Below are 18,887 nucleotides of genomic sequence, written 5' to 3'. Positions count from 1 at the left end.
CTCATGGTTGATGCACTTATTGTGAGTCTCTTTGGATAAAAGTGTCACCTAAATGAAACGTAATGTAATGTAATGGTAGATCTCGGCTTAAGTTTGGGATTAAAAAGTGATCTTGGGCTCGAGACGGCTGGTGACCACGGATCTAGACACTCGAAGCACTTGGTGAAGGTCCGGTTACGTTCAACCAAACATCACCTGCACACATCATCCAGCAGGTGATTGCTCCCAGTATCACAGAACTGGGAAATAAACTCTGCTGTGCTTCTCAAGATAAAGAAAAACAAACTCAGACTCATTCATGGCTGCAAAGGCTTTTTTTTTAATGCGCAGACGATGATGTGATTTACTTCTAGATGATCATAAAATCCCCACTTGGTCCAGACTATGTCCTGGATGGTGATGAGATGTTTGGACCAGGGGAACAGGATGTGGTTTCTCTCTCTATCTAAACACAACCTGAGCTCAGACCAACTCACGGGACAAATAGAAAGTTAAGGTTCTATTTAGTCACGATCTAAAAACCATCAAGAGATTCTCGTCCCCGGAGTTTGTAACTTTACTGGAACAACATAAGAAAAGTCAAGCTGAGAGTTACAGTAAATACAAATTAGTTCTCACAGGTTTGATCCTTGTGTGTAACTCAGCCTGTTTCTGCTAAACTTCCAGCTTCACATGGAATAAACAAGATAACATGGAATTGAAATAAAATACAAAAATAATACAAAAAATAAATAAATACAAACATGTGGAGAATATATCCATTTAAAAAATAAATACAATTAAATAAAGTCACAGATAACATGAACATAAATAAATAAAGTCATTTGATCACAGACAGAGACGATCGAGCTTTACGGCTTTCGGAGACGACATCAGAATGAAACAGTGAGAAACTTTCACCTTTACGATGCTTTACAGCCTCTAACTCTGTCAATGTGAAACCTTTCACACACATTCAGCCGTCAGATGATTCACTGAGGTGCAGGAGATCGAGATTTATTGAAGACTTTATCAGGATTCCTTTACTGAGGCGTGTTTGTAGTTTGGACACAGGAGCTTTATTCTTCAGGCTCGCACCATAAACTGTGACGTCTTCAAACAAACGTTGGAACGACTCGACTTCATCTCGAAACTTGATCCCCAGCTTCTACTTGTTGTTTCCGTTGTCTGGAGGCAGGTTTGGTTTTTTCCGCAACTTGTATTAGCCTCGATTTCCTTTTGATCTCTGAGCAACAGAAGGGAAACTTCCCCAAAATGTAATAATCCCAGTGAAAAAGCAGCTTTCCACCGGTTTTAAACATCTCAGTGTTATAATGTGATGTTTGAGAAGTTAGAACCGGTTCCTCCACTCCTCAGATTGTCGGGGGTCTGGTGTCATCGACCCACGTGGCCCCCCCCAACCCTCTGGGCTGCCTGATGTTCGTCTCCGTCTTCTGCTTCGTCGTGACCTTCCTCTGGTTGGCCATGTATTTAATGTGTGTGTGTGTTTGTGTGTGTGTGTGTGTGTGTGTGTGTGTGTGTGTGTGTGCAGGACTTTGCGTACCACGGCCTGGCAGCGTTCTTCTACCTCAGCGCAGGAGTGGACTTGGCCTTCATCACCTTCCTGAAGAAAGTCAAAACCGATCTGGTGGAGTTTAGAATCGACCAGATTGACTTTGCTGCGGTGGTGAGAACTGGTTTTAGAACAAGAACAATAATCAATAATCAATAACTGCAGTGTTTTCGCCTCACAGTCGTTGTGTTGTTCTGTGTGTCAGGTGTTTGCCTTGTTGGGTTCATTCAAGTTCATTAAAGTTTGTTATAAATTGGTTGTAACATATTGAATTTATGTGTTTTAACATCAGAGTGAAAGATAATGTTGTTTACACAATATGCTAATGTTTGAGAATCTTCAGTAAAGAAAGTCAGAATAGAAAATAAAGATGAATAACATATTGAGTTAAAGGAACAGTTCAAAGTTTTAGATACATCCAGAAAGTCGGTGATCGTCAGACTCTAGTTCTGAGTCGAACGCAGAAGCTTTAGAGATTTAAAAATAAACTTAACTCTGAGAAATTATTCACAGTATCACTGACAGAACTTTGTCTGCAGACACAAAGAATGAGGCCGACAAGGTTTTCTCTTCAGTCACTAATTTCTTTTCATTTTTTTTAGAATAATTTCTCGATAAGAACATCAAGAATTTCTTCAAGATTTGTGATTTTAATAAAGTTTAGTATTCTCCAGATTAAAGCGAGATAAAGACGTAACAGCTGCTGTGTCCTTGCTTCTTTGCTCCACTTTGTCCAGGAACTTTTCATCTAATTCATTTGATGTTTCCATTTCACATGCTTTTGTTTTTACGCTGCTGCAGGTTCCTGCTCCTACACTCACGTGAGATGTGTGGATCCAGTCTCACAGACACTCTGAGTTAATATTGACGTTTCTCCTTCATATATTGAAAGAGAGAAGCAGGATAAGAGTCCTGGAAACAGATCTGAGGTGGAGCGGCATCATCTCTGATCTCTAGCACCATCTGCAGGTCGAGCAGGTTTCTACTCGTCCAGTAACATTCACCAACGTCTTGGCTCAGAATCTGAAGCAGACATTAGTGATCCTGACTTTTCTGTGTAAAAATAAACCATCAGATTGACATTTATGCGTCTGAATGAAACGTCCTGAGTTCAGGTTTTCTTCTCCCTTCCATTAAGATTAATAAATAATCAGGATTATTTAGAGAGTTGGAGAGATTCCCTGTCAGGACAGAGGGGAAAGACTCTGGCACAGTTTATGATTTCACAGATAAATCTTTAAATGCTTCAACAACAGGTTTATGATTTATTTATATCAGGACAATTCCACATGTATTCAGTCAGAAAGGAAGGATGGATCTCCAGCACAGAAAGATCTCACTGGGTCTTGGTCTGTGTGAGCTGCAGCTGCCGAATGATGTCAAACTTGATGTCTCCATTTTGAGAAACGTGTAACTTTAATCCTTGAAAGAAAAGTTCTTTCCAAGCTGACTTCAGAGCTTCCACCAGCTTCCTCCTCAGCCGCTCTACCAGATGGTGCGTTTCACTCCCGCCCAGATCGAGCGCTTGGATCCCTGAGCAGCTTTCACGTCGTCCCAGTTCAGCCGGGTGTTGGGGATCTCGTCCTCGGGATCCGGATCCGACCGAGCGCCGGCTTTAGGACTCGCCACCACCACGGGGAGAGGACCTCGCTGCGACTGGAACTCCACCACGTGGAGCTCCTTCTTGTTGGCCAGAGTTTGGTGTGTTTCCTACAAGTAGACGGAGGAAAAGTCAGATGTCTGAGAGTCGATCTCCTGCTGTTCACCGCCGATGGGTCCGGGCTGTGTTCTGATTCTCACCTGATTGGCTAATCCGGTGAAGAGCGCCCTGGTGATGTTCAGGTAGTTGATGGATCCGTCCACTTTGCAGTACATGTCCTGGATCCCCATCAGCTTGCACAGAGTGATGACAGCCCGGTGGCAGTGAAGACCATAACCTGCACAGAGGGAGACACACAAACAGACACACATTCAAACAAATACACTTCCTGTCAATGTACTGTGTCGTCTAGGAAACAGTCAGTAAACAGTAAAGTACACAATGGTTCATCGTGTGCAAATACTGAGGTAATGTAAAATTCTGTAAAGCTTGTAACAGTGATGTAAACATCTAATGAGACAGAATTGATTTGTCACTGATTCAGCTGTGAGAGCCGAGAGAAGATATCTTCATTCTGCTGAGTCACATTCAGCTGCTTGAACCAAATGTAAATCTTTTTAAATTGTGACTCAGTGTTTTGTTCCTGAACCTGACGTCACATCGCTGAGGGAACGAAGCTGCACCTTGGTTTTGTTTCTTCATGCGAAGCGTCGTCCTCTTGTACTTGGACTCAATGTTGTGATAAACTGTTGGAGAGAAAAACGAGTGATTAGAACCCAGACTGTAGAGAGAGAGAGAAAGAGAGAGAAAGAGAGAGAGGAGGAACAAACTCATAAATACTAAACCAACGTGTTTTGTGTCTTTTTCTATCTACTCCTGCTCTGTCCTGTTTCCTCCTGTTGTCTCTCAGGACTCGAGCCACGCCCACAGTCCCTGAGTGGGAGCGAGCTGCTGAGAATCCTGTTCTGCTGTCACATCTCTTTAAACATCTCACTCTGCTCTCCCTGGTTCCTCTGCACTTCCAGCTGGAATTAGGAAACTCTTAATGATTCAGATGCTGCAACAACAGACGGAGTTCAAGTACGCACGGAGGAACCAGGCGGAGAGGACGGAGGAGACGTCCAAACACAGAGGGAGCTCTGCAGTCGCTGTGGATTCATTAATTTAAAGAGGTTCAACCTCAGTTGGATTATGATGCAGGAAACAGGAGGAGAGGAAATGATGACAGGGGAGGAGAGATTATGAAAGAAACAAGAGTTAAGAAATGGGAGAAGATATTTCAGACGCCATCGGTTCTAAGCGTAAAGTCACATTCGTCTTTTTCCATTCACGATATGACACGACTGTCCGGGTTGTTGGAAACTGTTAAAGTCCAAAAACATCTCTTCAACTCTACAGTCAGAGAAGGTTGACACACCGACACACACAGACACACACAGACACACACAGACACACACTTCACTCACTGGTGTGGTCGTTGAAGCGATCGATGTAGTACAGGTAGTGGATCGCCCGGTTCTTGGCCTGAAGTCAAACAAGAGACAGGAGAAAGAGATTCAACTCATTTTAATTTCAATTATATCATAATAAAAAAACCGACCCTGTAGCTCTAGAGATTTCTGAGTCATATTAAAATAAAAAATACCAATGATACTATCGCATGCCATATTGAGTGTTCTATATCCAAGTACAATCAATGAGCCTGACCCCTAGTGGAGGTTTAAGGTCCTGCTGCAGTCGTCATGGTAAAAAACTGCATTTACGTCCATTTAGTCACTAATTGATCAGTTTTATAACTGAAGAAATTGATTCAATGATTATTTTGCTTTGAATAAAAACGAATGAGTGTTCTCACCTTCCTCAGAGCTGTGTTTCTATCTGCTGCTTTACCCAGCGCGAAGCCTGGTGGGGGGGGGGGGGGGGGGAGGAGTCAGTTTAAAACATAAGAGCTCAGAGTGACCTGTGCTTTTTAAAGTGTGATTGAGATGCTTCCAATGAAACTTCCAAATGGAGTTAAGTGATTATTATTGTTGGTTAAATGAGACATTGATGAGGAGTCTGCTCTGTGTGATGAGACGCAGACGGCAGGTGTCCTCAGGACAGACGTCCGTCTCAGAAGACCGTGTCAGGACCACCTCCTGCACGTCTCCATGACTACAGGGAATAAAAAGAGTCAGACCTGCGGCTCCGTTGCCGTTTCCCACGGCGACCAGACAGCTGATGGACCTCTTCCTGCCCTCCTTGGCCGTCATGTTGAACACAGTCTTCACCTAGAAAACAACACACAACAACACAAAAGATTAAACAACACCAGATGGGGAAGTGTGTAGAGATAAAAGAAGACGTGTGTGAACCCTGAGGACCAAGTTAACGTCCTCTGGTCCTCATCTGAGTAATAAGACACACAAACTATTACTATTATCATTTTTCACGTCCAACACATTCACAGAGCTGGTGAAAAAAGTAAGTGTACCCACACTCCCTCTTATAGATCCTTATTTTCATGGTGGACATGAAGTGTAAATCAGAAAGTTGTCCAACATGAACAAGGACAATCTAAAAACTAAGAGAAAGAAAAGTCGTAACTTGCTTGATGCACATGTTGAACATCAGAGTCGGTTTGAGACACTTTCATAAGCTTGATAAGTTTTGGAGATTTCTTCTTCTTGAGGTTTACAATGTGAACATCAAAGATATGACAGGTGATTATGTCTTCATGGGAAATGTCCTCACTGAGGGAAATATTAAGGATTATCCTCCTTGTCCCTGCTGTCAAAACGTCCCTTTCTTTGATTGACACGTTTTATTCCAAAGTGTGTGTGTGTGTGTGTGTGTGTGTGTGTGTGTGTGTGTGTGTGTGTGTGTGTGTGTGTGTGTGTGTGTGTGTGTGAGTTGTCAATCCATCCTAAAGTGACCTTCTCAGAGCAGAGAGTAGACATTCATCTATCACACATTCTGCTTCACTCCACACTGGTTGATCCACAACCTGCAATACGACTTTTTAAAACACCAGGGGGCAGCATTGATGCACTACAGAGAGAGAAAGAGAGAGAGAGAAGGGAGGGGGGGGTAGTGAGGAAGGAATTCACAGGACGAGATATAGATATCAAAAAGATGAACAGTGCAGAGAAGAAAGAGGAAGATAGAAATGTAAAGATGGAAGAAGGTGGAGGAGAGAAGAGAGGAGGAGAGAGAAGAGAGGAGGAGAGAGAAGAGAGGAGAGAGAAGGAGAGAGAAGAGAGGAGGAGAGAGAAGAGAGGAAGAGGAGAGAGAAGAGAGGAAGAGGAGAGAGAAGAGAGGAGGAGGAGAGAGAAGAGAGGAGGAGAGGAGAGGAGAGAGAAGAGAGGAGGAGAGAGAAGAGAGGAAGAGGAGAGAGAAGAGAGGAGGAGAGAGAAGAGAGGAGGAGGAGAGAGAAGGAGGAGAGAGAAGAGAGGAGGAGGAGGAGGAGGAGGAGAGAGAAGAGAGGATGAGAGGAGAGGAGAGAGAAGAGAGGAGGAGAGAGAAGAGAGGAGGAGGAGAGAGAAGAGAGAAGGAGGAGGGAGAAGAGAGGAGGAGAGAGGAAAGAGGAAAGAGAAGAGAGGAAAGATAAAGAGGGATTATCGTCTGATATTAAACACGAGGAACAAGAAGATGGAGGGAGGGAGAAGGAGGGAGAAGAACGAGAGAAGAAGGGAGAGATTGTGTGTGTTTGTTGGAAAGAGATAAGAACACAACAGTTACTTTATGATGAAGAAGACACAGTGTGTTGCACTGTGAGCACATGAGAAGTTGTGTGGCGCCAAGATTAGAGATGAACAAACTGCTGCCACTAGAAACTTGAAAAAGGATTGTACACACACACACACACACACAGACACACACACAGACACACACAATGTAGATAAAGCGCACAAACCATGATGTGCTCACCAAAGTAAACACAGACGCATCACTTTTCACATTCTGACAAAACGAGTGAAAACCAAATCAGAACAACTCCTGTCCTCTCCCAGTGTTCAGAGGAGCTGCAGCTTCACACTGTCACACACATTCAGCTCTACAGGCAACACAACACACACACACACACAACACACACACATCTGTGTTCAAACTCTGACCCAGAGTCTCACCTCCTCAACAGAAGGGTCCCGACCCCCCAGAGACAGACCTGGAGCTAACTGGGTCTTTATCAGGAGGCTTCACCTGGGACCAGCAGCAGGTCACCTTCTCTTCACCTTCATCTTCTCTTCACCTTCTCTTCACCTTCACCTTCTCTTCACCTTCTCTTCACCTTCACCTTCTCTTCACCTTCTCTTCACCTTCTCTTCACCTTCACCTTCTCTTCACCTTCTCTTCACCTTCTCTTCACCTTCACCTTCTCTTCACCTTCTCTTCACCTTCTCTTCACCTTCACCTTCTCTTCACCTTCTCTTCACCTTCTCTTCACCTTCTCTTCACCTTCACCAGCGAGTGTGAGTTTCCACCGAGGGAACTTCACAGTCTACACCTGGCCTCAGCTTGTGCAGTTACACAACACACACTTCAGTGAAGGGTAGCTGCCAACACCACAACACTGCCAACACCTCCCTGCAGGGGGCGCACATCGCCTGCATGTGCGTGTGTTTGTATACTTCCACAAACTTAACTCGTTTTCCTTACTGTAGATTCACACAACACTGTTAATGAAAAGCACATGAAACTGTTCAGAGCTCTGAATTACATCATGTGCTGTGTCATTGTGGTATTTCTCTGTGATGTGTCGTCCTATGCACCAACTTTTATCTTTTTTTTTTTTCTCTTTGGGTGGGGGGGAATTATTTACTTTATTTATTTACTTAGTTTTATTTCATCTGTGTGTGTATTTTTTTTATTTTGTTATGTAATTTTCTGTAATGTTTAATGTAGAGTGCTCTGTATGTTCTCTTGCATTGTGAAAATATTTGGAAAATTAAATATTCCCCCCGAAAAAAATGAAGAGCACACAAAAATTAGTAAATTGGTAAAGTAAACACAAAATATAGAAAGTTCTGTGGCTGGAGGCCTGTGAAGGTGGAACCGGTTCAGACCAGATCTTTGCCTGTGATCAGGTGAAGTTGGTGCTCTGCACATTTCTCACACTTCGTTGGGTTTGTCCGGGTTCAGGAGTCAGGAGAGGAACCTGCTGCAGACGCTTCAGGAGAGAAACATGTTCAGGAGGTTTGTGCAGAACTCAGACTTCCTGGATCCGGAGCAGATGGGATCCAGTGTTGGTGAATCATGCTTCACTGCGACTCGGAGCCAGTTTCTATTCGAAGTGTGTGAGTCTCCTCAGCTCAGGGGACGATGCAGCAGTTCCAGCAGATGGGCACGTCCCCCTGCTGCGGGGGGGGGGCGACAGGCTGGTGGTGGGAGGTCTCTTCTCTTCTTCTCCTCGAGCTGCTGCTGGTCCTCCGGTCGAGAGGAGGAGCTCCCAGCACACGGAGCCACTGGGAGAGACTGTTCCTCCTCTTCACCTCCTCTCTCTCTCTCTCTCTCTCTCGTCCAGAACACACTCTGGGGTCATGATGATGATGTCACATCAGAGTGGGCCAACTGGCCAATCAGAGCAGATTGGGCTATTTTGGAAGGGGGTGGGGGGGCTTACAGAGACCGGAGATGGGAGCTTCTCTTCAGACTCAGAGCTGGGTTCACGTCCTCACTCAGGCTCCTCTTGGTTATTAAAACACGACGTCTAATCGAATTGAATGTTGCTCCTGTCGTCTCTCAGCAAAACTTCTCAAGGTTGTTTAGCTCGGAGCGGGGGGGTGGGGTGGGGGGGGGGTAGAGAACAACAGAAGACAAAGCCCTGTTCTGACAGCGAGCTCGGCCCATCTCTGTTAATCACAGAGACCAAGTGCTGCAGCTGGAGAGAGGCCATCACTTTCCTCCGTCGCTCTCTCTCTCCACTCACCCGCTCCCTCTGCTCTTCCTCATCGCTCTCGCTCGTCTTCATCTCGCTATCGCTCGTCTTCATCTCGCTCATCATCGCTCTCGCTCGTCTTCATCTCGCTCTCGCTCGTCTTCATCTCGCTCATCATCGCTCTCGCTCGTCTTCATCTCGCTCTCGCTCGTCTTCATCTCACTCGTCATCATTCTCGCTCGTCATCGCTCTCGCTCGTCTTCATCTCGCTCGTCATCGCTCTCGCTCGTCTTCATCTCGCTCTCGCTCGTCTTCACCTCGCTCGTCTTCATCTTGCTCGTCATCGCTCTCGCTCGTCTTCATCTCGCTCGTCATCGCTCTCGCTCGTCTTCATCTCGCTCGTCATCGCTCTCGCTCGTCTTCATCTCGCTCGTCTTCATCTCGCTCGTCATCGCTCTCGTCTTCATCTCGCTCGTCTTCATCTCGCTCGTCATCGCTTGTCTTCATCTCGCCCGTCATCGCTTTCGCTCGTCATCGCTCTCGCTCGTCATCGCTCTCGCTCGTCTTCATCTCGCTCGTCTTCATCTCGCTCGTCTTCATCTCGCTCGTCTTCATCTCGCTCGTCTTCATCTCGCTCGTCATCGCTCTCGCTCGTCTTCATCTCGCTCGTCATCGCTCTCGCTCGTCTTCATCTCGCTCGTCATCGTTCTCGCTTGTCATTGCTCTCGCTCGTCATCGCTCTCGCTCGTCTTCATCTCGCTCGTCATCGCTCTCGCTCGTCTTCATCTCGCTCGTCTTCATCTCGCTCGTCTTCATCTCGCTCGTCTTCATCTCGCTCGTCATCGCTCTCGCTCGTCTTCATCAGGCTCGTCATCGCTCTCGCTCGTCTTCATCTCGCTTGTCATCATCTCGCTCGTCATCATCTCAATCGTCATCGCTCTCGCTCGTCTTCATCTCGCTAGTCATCGCTCTCGCTCGTCATCGCTCTCGCTCGTCTTCATCACGCTAGTCATCGTTCTCGCTCGTCTTCATCTCGCTCGTCATCGTTCTCGCTCGTCTTCATCTCGCTCGTCATCATCTCAATCGTCATCGCTCTCACTCGTCTTCATCACGCTAGTCATCGCTCTCGCTCGTCATCGCTCTCGCTCGTCTTCATCACGCTCGTCATCGTTCTCGCTCGTCTTCATCTCGCTCGTCATCGCTCTCGCTCGTCTTCATCACGCTTATTTATCAGGAGTTTATATATATTTATATAGATTTCTGAGCAACATTAGAGCCCCCCCCCTTACTTAATTAATGTAATGATTGAGTAATCAACCTAATGAGATGTTATTGTTACATTTTGAACCACAATATCACATGGTTGCATCATCTCACCAGTGTAACATTTGGTGCATTCTCACTTCCTTCCTGTTTAACTCTCACATCGTGTCCCCCCCCCCCCCCGCCTCCTGCTGGATGGTTCTCTCACTCCCCCCCCCCCCCTCTCTAACGACATGTCGGCAGCATCGTCCTTGGGAGACGAGACTTTTTATTCCAGGAAGCTTTTCTCATTTCATTAGTCCGGAATTTATAGTGCCGCACACACACAGACACACACACACACCCTGCTAAAACACACACTCACACAGACTCACACTATCTGACACTGTGTGTGTGTGTGTTGAGTAAACAGATAGAAAAAAGGATGTGAAGAGCCAAAGAGCACACACACACACACACACACATTAAATCAAACACACACATTTGTGTCTGATACAAATAAAATGGCCTCCATTAATATCAGACCTGTGATTGTCTATAAAAAGATCATACTTCCATATATCGATTTCCTTAAGGTGTGTGTGAGTTCATGTCTTTATGAGGTTGTGAGTTCATGACTTCATAAGGTTGTGAGTTTGCTTACATCCATTGTTGTGAAGGGCTTTGTGAGGCATTTGGACTTTTGTTTCTGTCTCACAACCACAAAGAGCAGTTTGAGGATTAAAGGCTTGTTTATGCAAAGAGACAAGTTTGTTTCAAACCAGTGCTTCACACCGATATGGTTAAGTAATAAATCCAGCTGAGGGCGCACACACACACGCACACGCACACGCACACGCACGCACGCACACACACACACACACACACACACACCTCAGTTAGAGGAACTGTCTGCCTTTTCTCTGCTGATACATTTTCTTTTGAGTGTTTTTTTTTAACTTGCTTTTGTAACACACACTTACACAACTCTGACCTTTCAGAAACGACACTGTTTGACACTTCAACATCTGCTCTTTAATGCTCAACTGCAGCAACCCTTGCTCAGCAGATTCGCCTCCATCACCATCAATGTGCACACGCCACACTGGAGCTTTCACCATTTTGATTTCCTTGAGAACACGTTCTTCCCTTCGAGGCTTTCGGTGTAATTACTCCGTAGTGTGTGATGAAGCCCGACCTTACACAACGTTCTACTGTCAGTGCAGCTGTGAGTTCAGTTTGTATCTGAAGAGCAGCGGCTGGGACCAGCAGGATAAGTGTGTTGTGCTTTTACGAGAAGAAGTTGGGTCTGGATCGTATGAAGAAGAGAAGCACTCACCTCGATGACACGCGAGTCAAAGTCCTCGTAGGTTTCTGCAGAGACAAGAAAGGAGAGAGGGTTTGTTACACACACACACACACATGTGATACACACACACACACACACACTATCACAGCCGCCATGAACAGATTAAACCAGGCTCCTGCTGGCGTAACAATACCCAGAAGCCTTTGCAGTAGCGCAACGAGTTGACACTTCTCATTGTCAGTGACCTCTGAAGGATGTTTCTCTCTGAACAGCAGCAGGTTCACCTCCAACTAATTAACAACAAACAAAGGAGCTGACTCAAAGGCCCAGAGGGGACACACACACACACACACTGACACACACACACACACACACACACACACAGACAGACACACACACTGACACACACACACACACAGACACACAGATCAGAGACGACCAACCCAGTTACAACTCTCTGTGCATCACAGTCACTGGGCCCCGTGTGTATTTGTGTGCGTGTCAGTGAGCGACAGACAGAATGTGTGAAGGAAAGTGTTTGAACACGTAGGAGGGAGAGAGAGAGAGGGAGAGAGAGAGGGAGAGGGAGAGGGAGAGAGAGAGAGAGAGAGAGAGAGAGAGAGAGAGAGAGAGAGAGAGAGAGAGAGAGAGAGAGAGAGAGAGAGAGAGAGAGAGAGAGAGAGAGATTTAATATTAACCGATCTGTCCATTTATATTCCCATAAAACCTTCAGCTCTCCTGTGTTAGTGATGGAAACCCGGAAGCTTTAAAGACATCAAATGAAACCAGTCCAGTTGTTTTCCTGTTCAGACTATAAAAGGTTTGAAGTGCGTGTGTTCACACTTAAACACGACAGGAAGTGTTCATGTGTAACTTAGATACAAGTAAATATTGCAGAGTTGATCTCAGTCGATAAACATCAAAACAAAAAGTCTGCTCCATCAATTTAGAAAATAAAAATTCCCAGTTTGACTGGGCTCTACCTTCACATTTCACCCAGTTTATCCATCACAGTTATTGTTCTGAACACATTCGGTCGTTTAGATTCAAGACCAGAGAAGAATTAAGACGAATCTGAGGGAGGAAGAGATGAATAGATAATGAAGAAGGGGAGAGAGGAGAGGAAAATGGGTTGAGAGACGGATAGAGGCAGTTAAAAGAGAAAAGAGATGACTAGAAGGAAGGAGGAGGAACAGAAGAACAACAGGAAAGAGAAAGAGGAGAAAGGGGGGATGACTGAGAAGCTGGAGAGAGAGAAGGACAAACAGAGAGAAGGTACGAGATGGAAAGAGTGACACAGAAAACGAGGGAAGAAGAGAGAGAGGAAGATGTGTTTGTTAATTAGGACATTGTCCCACTTGAAACTTCATCAGTTGTAATAGGGCCTGTCTGTTTCCTCCTATAGCACTGTGTGTGTGTGTGTGTGTGTGTGTGTGTGTGTGTGTGTGTGTGTGTGTGTGTGTGTGTGTGTGTGTGTGTGTGTGTGTGTGTGTGTAATATTGCTAACTTCACATCTCAGTGTATTTGTGGCACATTTAGTTGAATCTGTCTTCAGTTGTTTGTCTGTGATTCACAGGAACTGTCTCGACTCACTTGGGATGAAGACATGATTTTGTATTAAATAATAAAGGTTACATGTGTTTGAACCCTGAGTAGCTGTGTGTGTGTGTGTGTGTGTGTGTGTGTGTGTGTGTGTGAGGGGGGGGGGGGTTACCTCCGTTGGGTCCGGGGTCGGGGGGGCCCAGGCTGATGCCGCCCCACGAGTTCCCCGTCCATCCTCTCTCCCTCTTCACCTTCATCTTCCTCTTCTTGTCCCACTCCTCCCTCTGACGCACTGCAGGAAACACACGAGCGGCACATTGAGCCTCAGGGGGCGGAGCCGACTCACAGCAGCACGACACCATGAAGCTCCTCCCATCACTGTCAGATTCTCTGTGTAATTACTGTGAACCAATGAGATCACAGACGCCTTCGGTCTCACTCGGCGCTGCTGCTCCTCATCCCTCACGCCGGATCTTTAAATAAACGCTCTTTGTGTTTTTAAAAGCTCACAGTTTGTGGTGTTGATAGAAATAGAAAAATACTGGTTTGTTATTTATCACGTCCGTTCTACGAAGGGAAGAGAACTCAGGAGAATGTCCCCTAGCTCGGGTCGGGACATTCTCCACAGTTTGCGTTTCCCATATAAAGAAAGCAGCAGGAGAACGTCCAGGTCCGGCAACAGGAACATGTCTGAGATTTTGTTTAAATTAAATCAACACCAGCGTCCAAAGCTCTAGAATCTTGTTTTTAAAGTTGTGATCTTCATCAGCGTCTTCCTCATGCCTTACCTAGATCGGCCTGCAGCTCCTGCTGCTCCGCCTCGCCTCGTCGACTCATGTTCTGCAGAACGCCGTCCTTCACCACCGGAGCGTTCAGACCCGGCCACAGGAAACCTCCTCGGCCTGAAGACTCAGAGAAGAATCAAGACTGAAACATACACAAGGCCACATGTCCTCTATGTCAGGGGTTCCCAAAGTCGGGGTCGCGAGACACAGAGGCGGGGTCGCGAAATGCATTCCAAAAAAAAAATACAATTATTTATTTTTTCTATAAAATAGATATTGGAGGATATTGATATTGGAATAAAACCATGCAATTGTAGCCGAGCGTTTAGTTGTATTGAATAAGGCCTCAGCCTAAAGAAGACACAGGAGACATAGCAGCTGTTTAGCACAGCACATCCTTCCGGTAAAACCCCTCTTCAAAATAAGAGTCACTAAATAAAAGAGCTTACACATTTCCCATCAGTTTTTTTCTTTTTTCTCCCCTTCTTTTCCTCCACAAAAAAATAACATTTCCTTTTTTTATCTTACGACACAGGTTAGTGACAGTTCAATTTACAGCAGCACCAGTCACACGGTAGCTGTCCAAAACTCTTTTGGAAAGCAGCTGAAAATTATTGACAGTCACAATGAAACATTGCTTAATACCAACCAAATCGAGGAGGCCACAGGAACAGGACAGGCTAGCGGAGAAGGAGAGGCTACCTGAGCAGACTTATATTTGTATACGACAACATACCTCCCGTCTGAATAACAACATAAATACAACTGATGTGCTTCAGTCTTAAATTACAATCGTAGAACTTGCTGTCTGGAAGTGTTTAGTCCATCCGAGTCTCCCAATCTCAGTTTCTTCTTCTAAAAGCTTCAGTATTAGTCTTAAAAACCTTGTGTGAATAAAACATTACACCAGTCAGACGAGTGTGGATGTGAGAGAGCGACACATGAGAGCAGAGTGAAGACGGATGGTTCCTCTTGAAAGTGAATAAAGCAACTCAAAGTAGTAGAAGGGGACAGACAGAGAGAATGAGGGGTGATTCCGCCCCCTGGTGGAGCGACGTCATAAATGAATCAGCACGAACTGATGAATATTCTAGTGCTCGTGTCCATCAGCTGCTCGTTAGCATCAGACACGTGTGAACAGCAGAACACTTCACAGGAAAGAAATTTGAACACAAATAAAGTATCAAACAATCAAATATGACGACAAGGAGAGATGTTGACGGTGTCTCACCTTCTCCGAGCATCTGTCCTCGGTTCAGGTCCTTCTTCATCTTGCGCTTGGTTCTTTTCCCGCGGCCCTTCCTGGCTCCGGCGCCGGTCTCTGCCAGGACGCCTCTCCACAGCTCCTCCGCCGTCACTGAGGAAACACACAAACACACACAGTCAACAACAGATAACACAACTAATGTAACAAGACTGACAGTAGCTCTACACTGTAAAATAACCAACAACATTCTGCAATCATGTGATTTCACGTGGTGTTTCGATTCCGTTTTCTTTGTGTTTTTGAGGGAATGAGAGTTTTCTCACATCACAGACGCAGCTTCAACACTTCCACTGAATATTAATTTCCATTCTCTCGCTCTCTGTGCATCTCAAATTGTTTAACATCTAAATCTTGAATGTGCAGTTTCACTTAGTCGTCCCACTACTGAGACAAGCTGCACTGAGAATGTGTGGTGGGCTCTAGCAGCTGGAAATAAAGACGTACACTAACTGGCCACAAGTATGTGGACACTTGAACATCATGTGTTTGTTAAACATTTATTTTCAAACCAAAGAGCATTTAACTGCTTGTTTAACAGCCTCTACTTTTCTAAGGAGGCTTTAAAAAGACTTTCCAACCTGCAGAGATCAGTCATATTTGGTATTTGACTCAGACTTTAATCTGAGAGCACAGCAGCTTTGGGTCATGACTGTTTTTATTATCGCCAAAGAAAGCAAAAGAGAAACAAGAGAAGTCAAACCACATCGGTGGTGGATCAGCCTCAAGGTCGTTATCTCTTGTGTTCTCCACAAACATATCGATTAAAAACCTTATAAATATTTCAGCTAATATAACACAAGCATCATTCAAGTAAAAATAATACAACCATTTTGAATCGACTGCAACTTGAAGCAATAAACAAGATAGTAAAGTCTCTGTTTTGGTTGAAGGACAGTGGCTCAGTCTGAGCTGCTCCACACACGTGTTGAAGAAGAAGAAGAAGAAGAAGAAGAACTTACACTTGTTGAAGAAGCTGCCATGTCTGGTTTGCTGCCACGCCGTCGCCGGGGGCAGAGCGGCGTGTCGCTGGAGAGCCACGGCCGAGGCTCGACCCGGCAGCTGGGACACGAAGCTGCTGATTGGTCCTGCACCCGAGACAGAAGACAGAAGACAGGTGGATCAGAACTCTGTGATGTAGATCTATAACATCACTGTTTGATGTTCTAACTCAAAAGACACAAGACCAGAGAAGGTTCTCCAGGTTCCAACACCCGGAGCAGAGCTGGAGAACTTACATTCTGCTTTCATGAACCTCATCACAAACCCAGAGTCGCTTCCTCAGCTCCAGTGAAGGTCTTTATAGATCTGTGTTCATAGAACCGCTCCACAGAATCAACCATGTGGAATATCATAACCATAAAGTATCATTCATCTCCCAACAGAGCTGCACACTGGGGTCGTTTGAACCGGAGATATTACTCAAATAAAATATTCCACTTGTGAGTATTTATGTTTTAATCACTTTGTAAAAATTGTCAGTTTCTACAGTTACCAATAAGTAGGAGGATTTTAAATCAGAAGGATTTAGAGCAGAGGTGGGTTGGGCAATTATAATATTTATTAAAATTAATAAGATACAGAGAAATCAACACAGTGTTGTTAATTTCACATATAAATACAAACATGAAGTTGTCGCCTGCACTGAATGTTATTATTAAACTCTATATGATTATTAAACTGAATATGATATTATGTATATGATGAGGAATTATGAGTTATTTCCCAGGCGCTGATCCCGGGTCAGTTTAACGTCCTGGAAACAAACACTTCATCTGAAACACAACACAGACACACAACACAGACACACGAACACTGTGCGATGAAGGTGAAGATGATGAAGAAGAGAAACACAAGTTATTCACCTCGGAATGTGACGCGGAGGGCACAGTACACCCGCACGGCCGCCGCCATCTTGGATTCTGAGGGGTCCTGCGCGGCACAACAAGGCGTCTGAACGACGCCTGACGAGAAATGCGGAAATTCGATTAAACTGCGTTTTGAAATTATTTCAGAATAATACATTTGTACGGAAGCATATCGCTTTCACTTAAAAAATAAAATAAAAAATTGTCTTTGTTTTACTGAGATAATTATCTTGGAAATTCCGAGATAAGTTCTAAAAAAATTTAAAAAAAAGGAAAAATTCTCTTTTTCCAAGACAGAATTTATCTCGGAATTTCCGAGATAATTATCTTTTAATCTTTAATCTTTTAATAATTTTTTTTTTTTTCAAGTGAATGCAATACGCGTCCGTACATTTCAATCAAATAAAAATCAAGTGATTTGTTTTTCAATCGATTCAGTATTGATTTACATTTTTAAATTGTATTTTGTATGTCAAGTTGTGAATTGGTATCTATTTAATTTCTACTGTTGAATTCTTATTCTTATTGACTATCTGTTAAATGTATTATCTTCTTTGACTTCTTCTCTCTCCTTTTAAAATGTTATTGTTTCTAAAGTTACATCTAACATTTGAACCCTTGTGGCTGACGACGGTCAAATCTTCCATCACATAATCGGATGTGCACGTGTCTCACCACTGAAAAACGACCTAGAAGACAAGTTCAGTTCATATCTGAAGGAGGAACATTTACACTAATAACCTCAACATTATTAACATTGGTGTGTGCATCAAAAACAAAGCACAAGGAGCCGTGTGCCATGATGCTCTTCAACATGTCATTTGTGCAAACATGAGGCCAAACACACGTCAATGCACACGTGCTGTTTCTGAGTGGGTGCAGCAGGCCACCAATCAGAACCTCCGGCAGCCTCTGGACAGGAGGGAAATGCAGCTGAGCGACTGGTGATTTTCAATTTTCGCCTTATTCAAGTTCATTTCCCGAGCATTACAGCCGCCCTGCTGCAGCACAGAGCCGAGGAGCAATCAGGGAGCTGCTGAGGGACGGGCTGCCTGCCCAGCTGTGTGACAGCAGGAGGTGGGAGTAGCTGCTCAGAGAATCAATGCCTTTCCTTCCATAACGTTTCTCCAAAATAATTGCCCCATAAAAGCGGCTTTATTCAGGCCTTTATGTAGAAGAGTGACTCACTTCTCTGGGCTTTGTGCAGCAGCGAGCAGAGGAGGGAACAGTAGCAATATTTTTTTTTTAAGTAACACAGTGCTGATCCAATTCAAAGTAAAATAAGTTGTTCTTGAAAATACAGAAGAGTGGCTCACTGAGAAAATGTTTGTGACGCAGTTTGAGTCCTGCTCCTCTGAGTGGGCGAGAGGTCGCACGTGTTTCTGTTACTTGGGGAAATAAACTGATTATACAGAGATGTACAGTTAGAGGAGATATTCTGGTTGTTCAGGATCCTGTATATTCAAGTTATTTAACTTTTCAAATAAACAATGTTAGATAACAGGCAGCTGGAGCACGGCCACACACTGGGTGAGTATTAATCACAAGGGAAACTGCTGTATTACACAATATATTGATCTTTGATTTAATGTCAAAAGTACAAACCAAACATAATTATAAAATAACTTTTATTCATACAGAAATTTTAACAATGCTCAAATACTTGGAAGCAAATACTACAAATATAAAACACACTTAATTTATCACACATTACAAATGAGAGGTTTATTAAAGTTAAAATCCACAGATTAACTTGGCCTCTTCGCATGGATCCTCAGATTGTGTCAGTTCTCACTGGATGTTTCCCATTCTCTAATTGTCACTTAACACAAAGCACGGATTCAAATTTCATATCAATTTCATAACAA

The 18,887-nt window shown here is 44.4% G+C and overlaps 1 protein-coding gene across 1 annotated transcript; it reads right to left on the bottom strand.

Moving 5' to 3' along the window:
* Positions 1-2,167: 2,167 nt before the first annotated feature.
* On the bottom strand, positions 2,168-17,065 carry mrps5 (mitochondrial ribosomal protein S5). Its single transcript, XM_061086883.1, has 12 exons — positions 17,017-17,065; positions 16,114-16,239; positions 15,119-15,244; positions 13,891-14,004; positions 13,275-13,394; positions 11,591-11,625; positions 5,332-5,422; positions 5,008-5,054; positions 4,619-4,676; positions 3,836-3,898; positions 3,353-3,489; positions 2,168-3,262 (listed from the first exon to the last, which is right to left on the bottom strand). The coding sequence occupies exons 1-12, from the start codon at positions 17,063-17,065 to the stop codon at positions 3,038-3,040; spliced, it is 1,191 nt and encodes a 396-aa protein (XP_060942866.1). The 3' UTR covers positions 2,168-3,037.
* Positions 17,066-18,887: the final 1,822 nt, after the last annotated feature.

This window comes from Limanda limanda, chromosome 15 (genome assembly GCF_963576545.1).
Source record: "Limanda limanda chromosome 15, fLimLim1.1, whole genome shotgun sequence".
Taxonomy (NCBI): domain Eukaryota; kingdom Metazoa; phylum Chordata; class Actinopteri; order Pleuronectiformes; family Pleuronectidae; genus Limanda; species Limanda limanda.
Note: the sequence above shows the minus strand (reverse complement) of the source record. Positions and strands in the feature narration are given on the sequence as shown.

Excerpts from the sequence above, each read along its gene's own strand:
- mrps5 (XM_061086883.1), bottom strand. The coding sequence starts at position 17,065 with ATGGCGGCGGCCGTGCGGGTGTACTGTGCCCTCCGCGTCACATTCCGA. Across the intron at positions 11,626-13,274 it reads CGACCCCGGACCCAACGGAG|AAACCTACGAGGACTTTGAC; the intron begins GTAACCCCCCCC and ends TTGTCTCTGCAG. Across the intron at positions 3,263-3,352 it reads TCACCGGATTAGCCAATCAG|GAAACACACCAAACTCTGGC; the intron begins GTGAGAATCAGA and ends GTCTACTTGTAG.